General features: G+C 40.5%; 1 protein-coding gene across 1 annotated transcript in view; it reads right to left on the bottom strand.

The window, feature by feature from the left end:
- MRPS6 (mitochondrial ribosomal protein S6) overlaps positions 1 to 16,214 on the bottom strand; it is a 46,393-nt gene that overhangs the window by 11,337 nt on the left and 18,842 nt on the right. The window contains exon 2 of the mRNA XM_074155532.1: positions 1,026 to 1,165. Within this exon, the coding sequence (XP_074011633.1) occupies positions 1,026 to 1,165 (140 nt within the window). The remainder of the gene's footprint in view (positions 1 to 1,025; positions 1,166 to 16,214) is intronic.

Genomic DNA, 16,214 nt, shown 5'->3' with positions numbered 1-16,214 from the left:
CGTGGTGGAGATTTCCTCCCATGCCCTTTCCATCAGTCTGCTTTAACTGGCAGGTGTCACCACTCCCACTTTGCAGGAGAATTAAGAGGTCCTCAGAAGAGGTAGTGAAACCGCGAGTCACCCTTGGGCAGATGATCCAAGCAGGGCTTCGTGAAAGGTGCACCTCTGGAGTCGCCTCGCCTTCCCCAGTGCCAAACACCCCCTTCAAGGATGACGGTGGGCGGGCAGGCTGGCCAGCCACCCGACTACACGCAGTTCATTACAGGGATTAGAAGGAGTGTGTAGCTAATTGTTATTTTGATTACCGCAGGCAGCCCCAGCGCAGTGTGGGTTGCCTAGCAACATTTCTCCGTCCTTGCGAGAGCCAGCATCCATTTCGGAGGTAGCCTTGAGGAGCAACACCACACTGGCAGCAGAAGCGGTGTGATCCATAGCACCTTCCTCCGGCACCGCAGGGGAAGCCTGACATCCGAGATGCCAATTCCCAGCTTCATTTACATTTATCTTACTTCCCGTAAACCACACGGTCGTCTTTAACCTCCTTACATCAGAAATACAAGCAAGTCTTGCAGGATACACACAGTAATTAACATTTAGTTCAGATGCATTAGAGAAAAGGAATCAATCCTGCCAATTAGCAACCAGCAGCTTAAGCACGCAACTTTTATCAGTAAACAGCCCGACTGGCTTGGAAAACAGTTACGTAAAAATGACATAGCAAAGTAACATTGTGTGTGTATGTTGGGGAGAGTGGTTCTGCAGGCCTGGACTCAGGCGACTTGTAACAGGATGACTGAACGCTAACAAAAAGCCGACACCACACCGAATTTTTAAAAGACACAAAGCACTTGAAGCAGAACACATGCACGCACAAACAGCCACGCACCACCTCACTGAGATCACAGACATTACAGGTGTACTCCCAAAAAAGCACAAGGAAGACCAAACAGTGAGAGTTACGCATGTACATTTACATTTATAAAGGAGCACTTAAAGGTTTTTAAGGAGAAACTCCTCATGCATACCCTCCTCTTCTGTGGCGCTCCTTGTGCTTGGAGATTTTGTAAGGCAGAGACCTTTCTCCCAGGTTTTCTAGGTTCCTCACAACGGCTCCTCTCTCCATAAGAGCCTCAACAGTGCGTTTCAGCACGGCTGCAGTCTCAGGCTTTAAAAGAAAAAAAAAAAAGAGAAAGCGGGAAATGTACACAAATCTGGTTATTTTTATTATGTGATTAGAAGGGACAACTGTACTCGCCACAGCTCAGCACTGGAAGAGATCGTTCCATAACCCAGGAGGACAAAGTGGAAGCAGAAGCAGACCTCCTCCTAAGGAAGAAAATTTTTAAGAACAAGCAGCCAATTTCTCCGTGAATTATGGCAACAGCAAAGTTTCCACTGATTTCAAAGTCAGGCCCAAACAACAACAGGAAAAAGGAAACAGTTGATGGATCCAACTCACCTGGTACCACTTTGGCTGACCCTTGCACAGGTGCAAGTAAATATATGCGACAGAGCAATTATGAATCGGCAACAGTTTTAAGGTCCCTGAACCATCGATACTCATTAATATTGTTCATGACAACTTTTAAAGTGAACAGTGTGGGAGGAACATTAATCCATGGCTTGCTACAGAGACAACAATTAGCACCACATTCATTTTATATTGTCATTTCAACTGCACGTGCGTAATAGATATTTGGAGCCTTGGCTAAATCACTGCACATCTCATCACTTTCGCATAGCCGACATCCAAGCCTTTTTAAGAGTTAAGGAACTGACGTGCAGTAATTAGTCTAACATGCAGAGATTTCACTCCTTAGAAAAACAAGTTTGAAGGACAGGCAGCCAAAAAACAGTAGGTAAAACAGATGCAACGTTTTCTTGCTCACTGCGTATCACGGCTCTTTTAGAATGCTGAATCATTTCTCAACAATATCTATGAAAATGTTAATAAAGTAAAAATCAGAATATTTTAAAAACAACTGCAAACTTACTCTCAGCAACAAGAAGTATTTTAAGAAACAGATGTCCTATAGAGAAAAGAAACTAAATGGATATCAAACTGAAGACAAACCAAGATGTATAGCTTTCTTCTGCGCTCCTTGCAACATTTCACATCAAGATAGATTCCCAAGTCTACTTGTCCAGTGAGATGGCAACAGCTGTAAATGGAAAAGTAACAGAAGAGCCGATTTTCAGCTTTATTCAGATTTTGTTAAATCAGACCACCATAATAATTTCACTGTCCCTTCTCAGCCACAAGAAAACTTGTGTAAGCCTTCAATCACCTTATGTGTAAGATAACTGAAAGTTAGTTTCCTAAGTCTAAGGTAGAGATGTACACCTTGACTAAGAAAAAGGGTTGTTTAATGTCCAGATCCCTTAATGGAAATTGGTGGGAAAACGTGGTACCAGAATCTCACAATATGCACTGCAGCCCATACTCCAGCACGTGAAATTTCTCCTCTGTGTTCCTAAGGATACAAGGTGATACAAAAGAGCCTCCAAATGCTCTGTTGAACAGAGATGTTCAACATAGGACGTTTCACAACGTTGACTGCTCTTTGAAAGACCTAAGTACAGACTGCCTGAAACACTTTCTTGCTTCCATGGGCTAACTAACCTGTGGCAGTCAAAAGTCAATCACTGCATCACACCTACAGCTCCTCACTATCAATCAGAAATTTCATCCCCATCTCTCCACCTGCATAAACTGTTTGGGAAATTTATTTTCAACACAAAGAGCCTAAAAAGTTATAAGGTCAGGAAAAATGCCTTTTTGGTTTTTTCAACACATGTTTAGATTGTGTTCTTAAACAATTTCAGGGACCAGCTAAGTATGTTCACACATGAAGAATTGTTGCTACCTTGCCAAAATTCTTCAATGCATTAGAACTATTGTTTCTCACAACAGACAAATACTAAAGGTATCTCTTCTCACAGTGTAAAATCTTAGGATGAAGGAGTTAAGACAGCTTATGGATTATACTATATTAATTTAAACCATATTTTAGCTCAAAATCAGGAATAACACTATTTTTCAGTTGACTTAGAATGGCTGCCTCCATTATCACTCATTAGATTTTCAAGTAAACACCTCTCATGCTTAGGACCTCCTTCCCCAAAATATTTGCAGAACTAACTGGATCTCCTTACAACTCTTTTTGGCCTCCTGCCACAAAGCAAGCCATTCCCATAAATGTTACAGGAGTCTGAATTTCTGAGATTTCCAAAACTTGTTTGAGCTTCACTGGAACAAAACCAGTGTTTTCAAAACTCATGAAGTAGAAATTGACAGATGGAAAGGAAGACCTCAACTATACAGCCCTTTGCTAGAAAAAGTGTAAAATCAATTCTGTAAAATCATGTAGGTACTCGCATGTCAATGCTACAGCTGATGATGCTGACCATGTTAATACTTTCATTCCCCCCTTTGAGTCTATCTCTTTTCCCTCAAATACTTCTGCATACTAGACTCAAATACTAAAGAGTGTCCCATCAACACAAGGACTTTCTTCAAAGACTGGATTCTTAGTCTTCTCTATATGCTCGTATTTTATGTCACTTTTCATCCTCTAATATGTCTGGATAGCTACCACCAAGCAGTCACATCCAGTCCTCTCTCTCTCCACAAACCCAAGGAGAAGGACAAGCAAATACTGTCAGAGAAGAACTGGGAAGCAGCAGCTATGGCATGTTACTCCCTCAGTACTTTGAGCAGTACTGAAGGAGTGGGTTAAATCTGTTGGCTGACCTGACAGAACTGAAGGTGAGCAATAGAACCAAGAAAAGCCAAGTAAGTCCATCAAGCAGTGTCTTCACAATAATGCCAGCAACTAGGAGAGAGCATAGAACAAAATCTCTTATTCTGCATCCCACTCATATGTTGTTTTGCCACAGTGAAAAGTGCTCTTTCAAAATTCTGCTATTGGAGAAACATCAGCAACAGCCATAGAAAGGTAGCAGCTCTGCTTTACTTGACCCTGTCATCCACACTCCACAAATGCCAAAACACAAAGGGAGAGAGGGGGCAGAGGCCCTTTTCTTAATAATGAAGAATTTCTACTCAAGCTCCTTATGGCAGTTGTAGCTTGACTTAATGGCACAAAGGCGAGAAAAGCTGGCCCAAACTCTAGACCGATTTTATGCTGCTTCCCTCAGTGCAGGATCTCAGCACTCAAATCCATCTAAATCAGGAGCTACTGGTGAGACGCCTTCATTTGCTGTGAAGCAGGAGCTTCACACAGACAAGCCCAAAACTAGAGTAACAGAGCTGCTAGTGACATCCATAGTTTAATGCTGTAAGAACCATACCCGAAATCTGGCTTCAAGAAAGAAGAGGAAATACAAGAACAACTGAGTCTGTGAAGCAGGCACCAAGATACACATTGCTATCTAGAAGCCACTGCCTTTTAAACAAGAATCTGACACCGACAATTAGTATTTCACTTACCCACACTGGTAAGGGAAATAAGCAGCTTTAGAAGAGAAAGGGCAGCTAACCGAACAGCTTTAATATGTTGTGCGCTGCAGCGCACCTGTAGTGCCTCCAACCCTAGGCTTGAAAATACACTCTTGGAAAGCAATAGGATCTGCCATTCTAATCTTCTCCCACTGAGCCTGCTGTGTGTGGTTAGGTTGCAGAAGCCTCTACGGTGCTCAGACAATTATCACAGGATAGATCTGTCAGGTCAATAAATAAAAATACTGTTAAGTTTACTGTTGCTACTTGTCTCCCACTTGCATGAAAAATGCTGATCCATAAACAGAGCTTTGCTCAAAAGAGATCTTAATTGATTGAGATCTTTAGACGAGCAGCTGTATGTCCAGCGGTGGAGCTGTCTGACATACAATCTGCATGGTTGTTAAGAAGGGTAAGTTAAATGTTATTGGGTAAGCTTACTCTTCTACATCCCCTCATACCCTCAAATGACACATAAGCTTTTTGTCTCTTTTATGCATGCCAACAGATCAGCACATTCCCTGAGTGGCTGCATGTCCAACATGATGTGCAGTTTCTAAACACAATGAAGCCTAAGACTGAGTCCCATATATTTAAAAAGAAAACAAAACAAAAAGAACAAGAAAAGAAAGCCACAGATTTCTACATTAAGGATTGTAAAATATTACGTGTTTTTGCAACCTCCCCGCTTGTGGACGTACTTTGAAAACATAAACTAATTGTTGGTTTTGAAAGCTTGTCACTGTAATCCCTCTCATTCCTCCTCTCCAAAAAAGATCATGGTTTATCATAGCTTGCCTAAAGCCATCAACCAAACTATATATAGGCTAGCCTTTGCTAACCATAATATCCACAGACACAGGTTCCTTGGTTTGCCTCAGAGCCAGACCAGTTGAGGACATAGGAAATGGTATTGCCTGGCTCCCAACCCAGGAGCCACAACATTTTTTCCTGAACAGCCAGCAGTAATTCCAGTACCACAGATGTGGGGAAGCAAAGATGTGCGGGGAGAAAAGGAGAAAATGGAAGCTGGTGCCAGGATATCCATGCTGGGGAGCAAGAAGCACTAGAAAGAGCATGTAAGCCCTGGTATGTAATTCTAGCTCTTGTGCCCCCCTCCTATGTGCATAGTCAACCCAGAGGCCTTTCAACTGGCTTCACCCTTAAGAGAACCCAGTGAACTTTGTTGGTGAAACTGGTTCACTGTCATTCAGCCACGGGTAGCTACCTTATTCTCAGAAACTACATCTCTTCAGATGTGACCAAGGTATGGAAGGAAGAGGAGGGAGGTCACTGCAGACTGTCCAAGGGCTTTTCCTTGGAAAACTGCCCCTGGAAGAAGTAACTGAAGGACTGTTGTCTACAGATCAAAATTCCCCACTCCTCTACACCCACACTTTTTAAACTTGCGGCTGCCCAGAAGAAACCTGTTAAACTAGCACGTCAACCCTGTACCTGCCAGGCAAAACAATCACAACGTAGGAATACTACAAAACATACTTTCTGTGCATCGCTGGCTTTCTCCATGGATGAGGATTGCTGCGTCCACGTTTACCTGGCAGCTGCACCACCAAGGAGACCTTGCACAGCTGCTGCCGATGCCACAGGGACGACACACATCAAGATCACTGGGCACCTTTCCACAAAGAGTCCAGTTCAGTTTATTTAAAACTCCATATTCCCATGTGCCCAGAAGTTATTCATAGCCCAAGGTGTCACACAAACCACAGCTGAATACCATGCCCTAAGCACTTCCTCCGTACCTCTGGCTGCTCCTTTTCTTCTCACCAGTCTTTCAGTTTATCGTAATCGTAACCCAAGTGAGCAGAAAGCTGTTTAATGCTGAGACTTCTTCAGCATCTCACCAGACTGCGCAAGTGGAAACGGACAGGGGTGCACAGTCCATTACCAACCAGGATCAAAGCCACAAATGTACGGTAATGACCAGCAAGTACTACAACGCAGGAACACCACCTCTTTTTGAGGGGAATTTATTATATGCCACCAGCATGAGTAATATCATGTTTTTTAATCAGTCATACAGAACTTGCATGGCAACCAGCAAGTGTATTAAAAATAGGTGAACAGAAAAAAAATGGGGAATACTCTGACAGCAAAGCATCATCTGTTCTACCAGAGCCCAAATGGACATGAACTCGTCAGCCACGAAGCTGCAAAGCGCAGCTTGGAAACAGACCAAAAACATGGCAAGAGCTTGAGCTTGAAATAAACCTTTTGTAATGGTGATGTCTCCTAAAAAACAAGGAGCCACCCGCCCAATGCTAAAGGGAAGGACAACGCTGTGGCTGGAACTAGAGCCACGTGAAAAGACTCTGCACCACTGCTCGATTTTCCATCTCGTTAGCTGGCCAGAGGGAGCTTAACAGAGGACAGAAATTCAAAGGGATAGAAAAAACAGAACTGGCTAAAATGAAGCCTTCTCAAGCCACCAAAACTCCTCCAAAAAGAGTCTTTAGAGAGAGAAAAGGAAGCAGACACGAAATACTTAGTTTTAGGGCTAGCACTGTACTCAAGTTCTTCTGGCCACTCATTCAGTTCAACAGGAAGCATTTAAAGTCAGTGGGCACATCTCCTTAAATTATAAACAAAAAGAAATCCTTCATAATTAGCTTGATTACCCCTTCAATATAGTAATAGTAGAATAAAATTATGTCTTTTTTTGGTTGTTAAACAGCTACAAAAGGTTGTTCTGAGATTATTTACTGAGGTGGAAATCAAAGAATGCAAAATCTTTTAGAAGAAAGTTGCAATTCCAAAGCAGCAAAACTAGGGGAAAAAATGACTCCTTACTGTCATTTACTACATAATAAAACACTAGAAACTTATTAGTGAAAACGATAAAAAACCCACACATATATTTGTGAACTAGCCAAGATCAACACTGGCATAAGAAAGAAGAGCTTTGCAATGAGAAACAAGGGAAAGCTGGAAGGAGTCATTTAATTGTCACACCCTGTATTAGTATACAAGATGACACAGCAAACAGATGAAAAAATTATCAGCAGATTAATAATGGACAGCAAAGAAAAAAATTAGTGCTCATATTAATAGAAACCATAGCCAGGCATACAACACAGCTAGCAGCAGGGCTGTCCTTTATCTGCCTAGAGAACAAACTTGAACTCCCGGTGCAAGATGCAAAGCTGCAATTACTGTAAAAGCATAAACAACACAAAACAGCCGTCCTAAGCAGGGTACAACTGCTGAAGGATACGTACTATTCAGGAAAGATCAAAATAAAGATAAATGCAGTAGATCAAGCAAACAGAAGATGTGGGAGCCGTGCTACAACCCTGCTAAAAGTGGCCAGCATGTGACTGATGAACACAATCAGGATGCCCTGAAACTGAGCAAGAAAAGTGTGAGGACCCTGGATACGTGCCCAGAAGTTTAGATCCAGGCAAGGATCAGTCTAGGGAAAGTTGGACATAAGGCAGCACTAGGGAGGGACAGAGGTTTCGGTAACTACGACAGTACAGTTTTCCCTGATATACAATAAGGAACAAATGGGAGAAACCCAGGTGCTCCTGAACATGATACCCATTTCATATTTCCATCAAACACTGACTCAACAAAAAGGTGTGATACTATTCTAGAAAGGGATTATGGCAAATAGCAAGAAAGTTATCGCAAGCAGGTCACCAAAAATAGGTTTGGAGGAGTGAACAAAATTGACTCAGTCTGAATTAAAAATAATACCTTATCCTCAAAACAGATCTTTAATTAGCATTTTAACAGGGTATAAGCCAAGGAACTAACAACTCCACCTATTGGAAATATGAAGCCCGGGGACTTGGTTGCAGAGGAAGCAGAAATTTTTAAAGTCAAAGTGATGCTAGTATCTCTTCTGTTCCAAAATCCACCTTTCTTCCTCAAAGAATCTAAATTCCATAAAACACCTTCTTTTAAAACTCAATATTTAAGATCAAAGGAAATTATTAAAGAAACTGAACTAAAAACCAAGCGATACAAGTACCCTATAAATACCAAGTCACAGCTAAATTAACTCATCAATCTGAACACTGAACTTAACGGAATTTAATTAATTTTAGAGAGCTGATACTCTTGATAATTTCTAAAAAGAACTCTAGAAGGTATCTTGTAAGTCTGAAGTAAACAGCAACCAAATCCTCCATGATTCAGGACTATTTCAAGGGTTTATAACAAGAAACAGTTAATGTAAGAATTGGCTACAACTTCACAATCAATTAAACACCTTCCTTAAAACTCCATTTACAAACTTACCCTCTTGTTCTCAACCACCATAAATTATAGTATCGCCTTCAATGTAACACTCCTGCTCAGCTAAAGTCTACTTATCAGATACTTGTAGTTTCTGGTAAGCTTGGTCTTAGCGAGTAAGTTTTGTTCTTCTCATGACTTTTTGATGCGAATACATTTCATCAAGTTTACTTTCAATATTCATTAAGCTTACATAATCAAGAGTGGAAAGGGAAAAAAGGAGAAAAAAAAAAAAAAAGAGAGGGTTATTTTCAAACACCTTTTCTCCCTGGCCTTTGAAACACATGCACGCACACCCACGTGCACACGCTCACATACAATTCCTGTTATTTCCACATTTGTTGTGTTTAAGATGAAAAACAGAACTCTTTCTCCAGAACAAAAAGAGAAACAGTAGGAGCAGAAAAAGGGGAACATGGGAGGAAAAGAAGCCTTCTCTAATCTTGTGATACGGAAGTTGGAACCACAGTCAAGAAGCCCAAGTTTCTTTCACCATGTCCATACTTCTCACCACAAACCTCTTCCTGAGCACATTGTGAGAGGATACGTGGTTGCAGTTTGCCAATATGCCAATTCATCCATTCCTCTCCCCAAATCAACGATGTGCCAGTTTTAAGATAACCCTGGAACTTTTTCTGACTTCTCAAACTTTCCCTTTGTTTCCTCAAGCGTTTGGACTGCAATTGCCCAGCCTCACAGATCCACCTTCAAAAGACCCTGACATAAGCAAAATGTAAAACCAGAGTTTACTGCACAGCCCAGTCTAATCAAGACTTGCATCGTCACCCTTAGACAGGTTTAAAAAAAAAAAAATCCTGTGCACGACAGTATTTTTAGATGACTTCAGGATTTTAACCACCACAGATACCAGAAGTTTTGCTCTTTCTTCCTCACCATCTTCCAAGATTACAGCTGTTACAGTTTACTGCTTTCTGGAGAAAGCTGGTTATGCCTCCCCTGGATAAGAGGTCTTGTGGTGCAGTTTTACCTAGGAAGATGTTTAGTATGACATAATTCCTATGACAACAGGCTATGGATGAAAAATAACACATACAACCCAGCACCAGAATTTAGTCGGAATTTAAGTTCAGAAGCTTACTTCTCAAGAATGTCACCTATACTATCAAATTTCTCAAGACAAGACTAATTTTAAGTAAGAATTTTAATTCTGGAGAATTGCTTAGAGGTAATTGCTTCTTCAACTGCCTGGCACCTCCATTCACCAGCTTGTGTGCAAGCTGGGGAAGGGACACAAATCAAAGCACCGTCAAGCTGCTGCTGTTACCGTTTGCTTCCCTGGATGCTTCAGGGACAAAGTCAGTGGTATTACCAAGAAGAAGTGTGTTGGAAGTGGTACACAATGTGACTGGAGTTCACAACCCAAGCCACTTCCCTGCCGTGTGATCCTGAGCCTGGTACTTTTCCCCGCAGGGAAGAGCTCACTCAGGGCACACACGCAAGCACCTCTGAACCTGCAGAGGTTCTTCCAGCATCGTTGCCCTGGGCACATTCAGCATTTTTCAAATCAGCTTTCACACCTCTGTAATTGGGGGAAATCTGCACGGCAGCAAAGGCAATGGGCACTGCATGGCTTCCAGAAGACAAACACTAGTTTAGTTGAGTCACAATTGCAAAGACCAAACACAGTTAATTTTTACATTCTCTGGGTTGGGGTCTCCCAGCCGTGGAGTGCCAGCAATAGTCCAGCCTTGAGAGAAATACCTGCAACTGCCCAAAGCATCCATTGTCGCAGTTACGCATCAGGATATATTCCAACCAAGTCCCCAACATCTAGACTTAAGAGTGTACCACTAGCACCATCCAGCCTAGTCTAAGCCACTGAAGAGCTCCCTTTGATGAGAGAAATCTCTCAAAGACTAGAGATCTTGTTCCTAATGTGTGGCTGTTATACCCATCACACACATCCTTACTGCCTGAGATGAACAAAGAAAAGTCAGGACTAAGAAAAAGCTGAACGGGGTTAGTAAAAAAAAACTTTCCGAAGAGCGTGTGAGGACCACAGCCATAATTTTGAAGTCCTCATGCTTTTGTAGAACAGTAACTATCTTTGGCTCTGAACCAGAAGAGCATTTAAGGTGGAAATCACACTGTTTTGACCAACTGGTGTTCACAAGTGACAGAGAACCTTGGTAATTTCTTGCTCAGATTGTCCTGTATACTACAGCATATATACTGGGATACTCAAAGCTAACTTAGAAAACTAGTTTCATGGCTCACACAAGTTTTAAAAATAGTTGCTGACAAATGGAAAGGTTATAAGCACCATGACCATGAAGTCAAATTGTCACCTTATTCCCAGCAGTCTACGAACCCATCAAAAAAGCAAATTACCAAGTATAACCTGACTAAACATGCTTGTTAAAACAGGCAGGAAGAAAGCAGAGCTGAAACCTCCTGGCTTGTTCACTTCCCTAGCAAGAGAATATGCACAGGGCAAACTGGGACAGATCACTTCAGAGCCAACAGGCAACGAGTACTCATTACCACCATCTCCTTGGGTTTTTCCAGTGAACCCTCAAAATAAATGCTGCTGCAGCATTTATTGAACCTGCCCACAACTTGCCTGAGCCAGGACTCCACACCCAAAGAAACATTAAAATCTCAAACATCAGTAAATCGGGGAATGACAAGAGTCTTTGCAAACTAATACAAATGGAACCAGCTGGTGACAATGAGCCTTCTTGAATCTCTTTTAAAAATCAATTAAATGGAAAGCTGCTCACTGAATCACCTATTAATTAGATAACCAATTAACAGCTAACTAATAAAAACACAGGAGTCCCACTCCCTCCTGGAAATCACAAAACCAAACCCAGTCTCCAGGCTGGAAGCTCTGCTTATTTTTCAGCCCAAATCCAAAGCTTCTTCCCCAAGTATGTTTTATACCCATTCCTTCAACCAACGTGCAGCTTCCACTTTTAAAATGCAGCAGCAAAAGAAGAGACGACCAAGAATCATTTTGATGAATGCAGCATTTCCTCTGCAGCTGAGCCTGGCTTTAGTGTCCTTCCCACAATTTTTGCCAACATACCCATCTCTAAAAAGGCATCTTCATTCCTAGTCCATTAGCCACCAGTCCTGCCCCCTTCCTTGCTGAACTGTCACCACTGGACAGCAAAGCAGTCATGATTCACACCACACTTTCTGTGGCTATTAGTTCAAATATGTCCTTATGGGGGCAGGGACAAGGGGAAGAAGGAAGCAGAAGACTCATGTTTGGTCTCTTCTTCCAGAACTGTGTTGGTGGTTTAATCTTTTCCAAACAAAAATCATGAGAAACTATCCTTCCATCCCCAAAGGCAACTATCTAAGCACTGACCACCACAAGCTGCAACTGCTTCGTACAAGGGAGAAGACAGCATCACATGGTCTCCTTGGAGGACATGGGCACCAGGACCACTTTCTAGATTGCAGTCAGAAATAAACACAAGACAGGCATCCAGACTGGGAGACTCTCAGAGAGATACCAAAGCACAACTGGAGGTATTTAAGGACACTCCAGAATCAAGTAAGAAGGTGCCTGTCCCACTCAAGAATTGGTTAAACAGCAACTGAACAGGGCATTTAAAGAAAAAAAAAAAAAAAGAAGGAAAAACAAGAGGAAAAAATAAAAACCAAAATTTTGCACAATATCCAACACGTTTGCTCTACTAAATGAGGGTTCACCCATATTTTGTTTTGCAGGCAAGCTGCTGCACAGCAGGATGCTTCAGTCAGCCAGCCTTGCCTTGCCAGCATCCCGAGCTGCAGGTCATGGAAAGATCAGTCCAGTCCGCCCCCAGTCCCACCTCCCCACAACATGAATCGGCATTAAGTTTTGCAGCCAAACTCCACAACCAAGGTTTGGATCCTTAAATTCCTCTTGCAGTTCTAAAGAATCTAGTTTGGTTTTTTTAAACTTCTCTAAGTGCCCATGCCCTGCTTCAAGAGGTCTGCCTTTTAATAATGGGGGCAAATCAAAAAGTATCTTGAATACGTGTGATGTAATTATGGACAAGTTCTCCAAAATAGCTTCACAAATATCTATTCTGGTTTGTTTTTTTCTCTATTTTTATTGAAACTTTGTACAGAAGTTTTAAACATTTCCATACAATACTTTTAGACAGGACAAAATGCCATGGTAAAGGAATGTAAACTGCAAGAAACACAGTCTGAAGTATCCAAATACTCTCTAATAAGAGTTTTAGTTTGAAGACTAATGCAGTAGGCAAAATAATATGCATACAGTATACAAAGAACAGTATACACAGGGCCAGCAATGCTAACTATGAAAATTTTGCATCAGATTTACTTCAAAGATTTATAGCAATATGATAATTCTATACACTAGACCAAAATTAATTTATCATACATCGTTTCTATGACAAAAAGCTTGTCATTATGGACAGTAGCAACTTACAATATAATTAAGCTGTATTAATCTCATTAACACTTCTAAATCTATATTCCTACTACAATAATTTTTTTTCAGTATATTGTCTTATAAGATCTTAACAGACCTTTAAATAACACTTTACCAAAAGAGACCTGGATCCATTATAGTGATCTTATCTACATGCCCATTTGGCTTATTTCAAAAAAAACAAAGGACAAGGAAAAAGGCAGGTTTCAAATGCTATATGATATCATTTGGTTTTGGTCTGAAATGTATTTTAGTTGAATAGTTAAAAAACAAAAAGGCAGTTCATTAACTGGTATTTTATATAAAATCCGCAGAAAAATACAACAGCAACAAAAAACAAAAATACTTCACAGATATCTGAAAAAAACATTATATCAGAGATACAAGGTATAAAGCAGCATCACTTTGACACTGTGCTTTAAAAATAAGAAGATGAATGAAGAGACTGCTCTAGTGATATTAGAAAATTTGCTTTCTTCTTGAAGAAGACTACTAACATTTTGCACAGCAACTATTTTTATAACCACCTCATTTAAAAACGTGTATTCATAGACACAGAGAATTGTCATATCATTACCATTTTTGCTCAAAGTGTCTGACTTTACACAGTGAAACTGATAATGCTAAGTGTCACCAGATGTCACTATACTATGAATTCAATATTAGAACAGAAGTGAAGTAAATGCCTTTAAACCAACACCATAAAAGAAATAATAGAAAGTGTTTTGTAAACAAAACAAACCACTTTGCAAAACAAGAGTTCAGAGATCTCACAGTGAAATCAGAAATCCTAATTATATATGTTTACATTCTAGGACTACTCTTTACCTTAGGCCAATTAAAGCACATTAAACCACTTAATTATATACAAACATTTTCTTAAAAAAAATTTAAAACATTGCACACAAGTCTGCTTTTTAACATCACATAACAAGGTTAGTTTTATTTTCAAAACAATTACATTTAAGGGCACAGAACATACAGAATACCAAATTAACAGATGAGTATTTTTGCTTCGCTATACATGCTAAATCCAAAGATTTCCTCAAGAAAGCTAGAGCTTAGCAACTCTAGCTTCTTCCAAGTATTCTGTTCTCTGAAAAGGGAGCATCTCCCAACACCTCCTTTATCTTAGGATTTAAAAAAATATATATATAAAAAAAATAAAGCTGTACGTTTTAAAGTTGTAAGCATTTTCTGCTTTAAGTGTTCACGCAGAGATCCTTTGATGGCTCTGCCCGCTTCACTGTAACCTTGTAGGAAATCCTTTTCACCACTCAGTTACAGTACGCTCATGACTTGCATCAGAAGTCTCATGCTGGCCCTTCTGGGATTAGGTTGGAAAGGGGAACACAGAAGTGGAGAAGTAGAAAATACACAAGCGGTATTGAAGGCCATTTTAATTTCTTACAATCTCTCACCGTTTCCTTTCAGGTATGAGTAAAAGCTAACAGGAAAAATAACAGAACCAACAAAAAACCCCCAGACTTTGGCAGAAAATAGCATCAAATCATTCATTTAAAAAAAAATTAAATAAGAACAGTCTCCCAGAACGTACTATTAAGCTCTCAAGAAGCCACTTTTTTTTTTTTTTTTTTTTTTTAAATAAAAGGCTTCTTAACAAACTTCTGGGAGAAAATTCAAATATCTTAACAGAAAAATAAGTTAATGGAAACAACAACAAAAAAAGGTGTCATTCCAAAATAAGTTTTTCAAGACTGTCATTCTAAGCTCAAGGCAATAAATAAACCAATCGCTGCAAGACAGAAACACATGTCCTCCTGGATCTACACCTGCATGACTAGCCAGTCCTACCTAGGAGGAGGCCAGGCATTAAAATTTATGGAACTGGTTGGACCGAAAAGTTGGTGTTTAAACCAAAAATGTGTTAACCTGGGTTAATACCCCTTGCACACAGACCATGGTCAGATTAGCAAAGGCATGTTTACGCTATAAAAAACCCGCAAGCAACTTCTTATGTTAAGGTCCATAACACAGGGCAAAGTACTTGCTCACCAAGACCATTTGCTTGAAGCCTTCCAAATTATTTTTTTTTCTTTATTAAAGGCCTTTTATTAAGTGGTTATATGCAGCAAAGGACATTAGCAAGTTCTATGATGTCTAAGACATGAAAACAGAACACGACTGAAGAGGCTGGCATTAGGCAGAGAGTAGCACAGAAACACATTTTTAAATGACTTAAGAGAAAAAAAGCACTGAAGAAATAATTTGCTTAAAAGCTTCTTCACAATAACAAGTCTAAAGATGGGGGGGATGCAAAGTATTACTTTATTAAGATCCTGACTGACTGCCAATTACTACTCTGATTAATGCAGCAACTTGTTAGTTTTGCAAAAGTGAGAATACATTAACTGGGAGATGGGAGTATCTCAGATTCAACAGTCAAAGGCTGCACTGTACGTTTGTGAAGGATTATGACTCCCAGCCACACCATGGATCTGACTGTAGCTATACTGCACAGGATACAGGCAGTATCACATCTTTAAATAGCAGGTGACTTGGGATGGGAAAGGGAGGAGGGAAAAAGCCATTATAAGTAAACCACTCTTCAGGTGGCAATAAAAGCCATGCCTTCAGCTTCATAACCACATAAGGCACCCTGGGAAAAAAAGCAAGCACAGATGAAGCAATGGCAGCCAAGCAAAAGGGTCCCTGAGCTAACCTGGCTTCACAGGTTAGGTGGCAATGCGTTTGTTAGTATTGAGAGCAAAGAGGACTGGTCTGAAAAATTCAAGTACCAGTCACTGATAGAAAGACATGCCAAGTTACTAAGGGACACTGCCTGGTACACGAGTCTCTCTTTCCCTGTGCCAAATTCGGCATATTAGCCAGATCCCAGCACTTTCAAGAAGATGTTGTTGGACTGAGACTTATCTTTACCCTCCACAAGTTTTTATTTTTCATCCCACTAAGATCAAATTTTGCTCTAGATTACTTTATTCTGTATAGAAACAATTAACTGTTTTACATCTTTGTTACAGTACCATCTTTCCCAGCTCAGCCCACTAATGATTTAACTTGAGATGCCATTAACATATTTCACAC

Source organism: Numenius arquata, chromosome 1 (assembly GCF_964106895.1).
Source record: "Numenius arquata chromosome 1, bNumArq3.hap1.1, whole genome shotgun sequence".
Classification (NCBI taxonomy): Eukaryota; Metazoa; Chordata; class Aves; order Charadriiformes; family Scolopacidae; genus Numenius; species Numenius arquata.
Note: the sequence above shows the minus strand (reverse complement) of the source record. Positions and strands in the feature narration are given on the sequence as shown.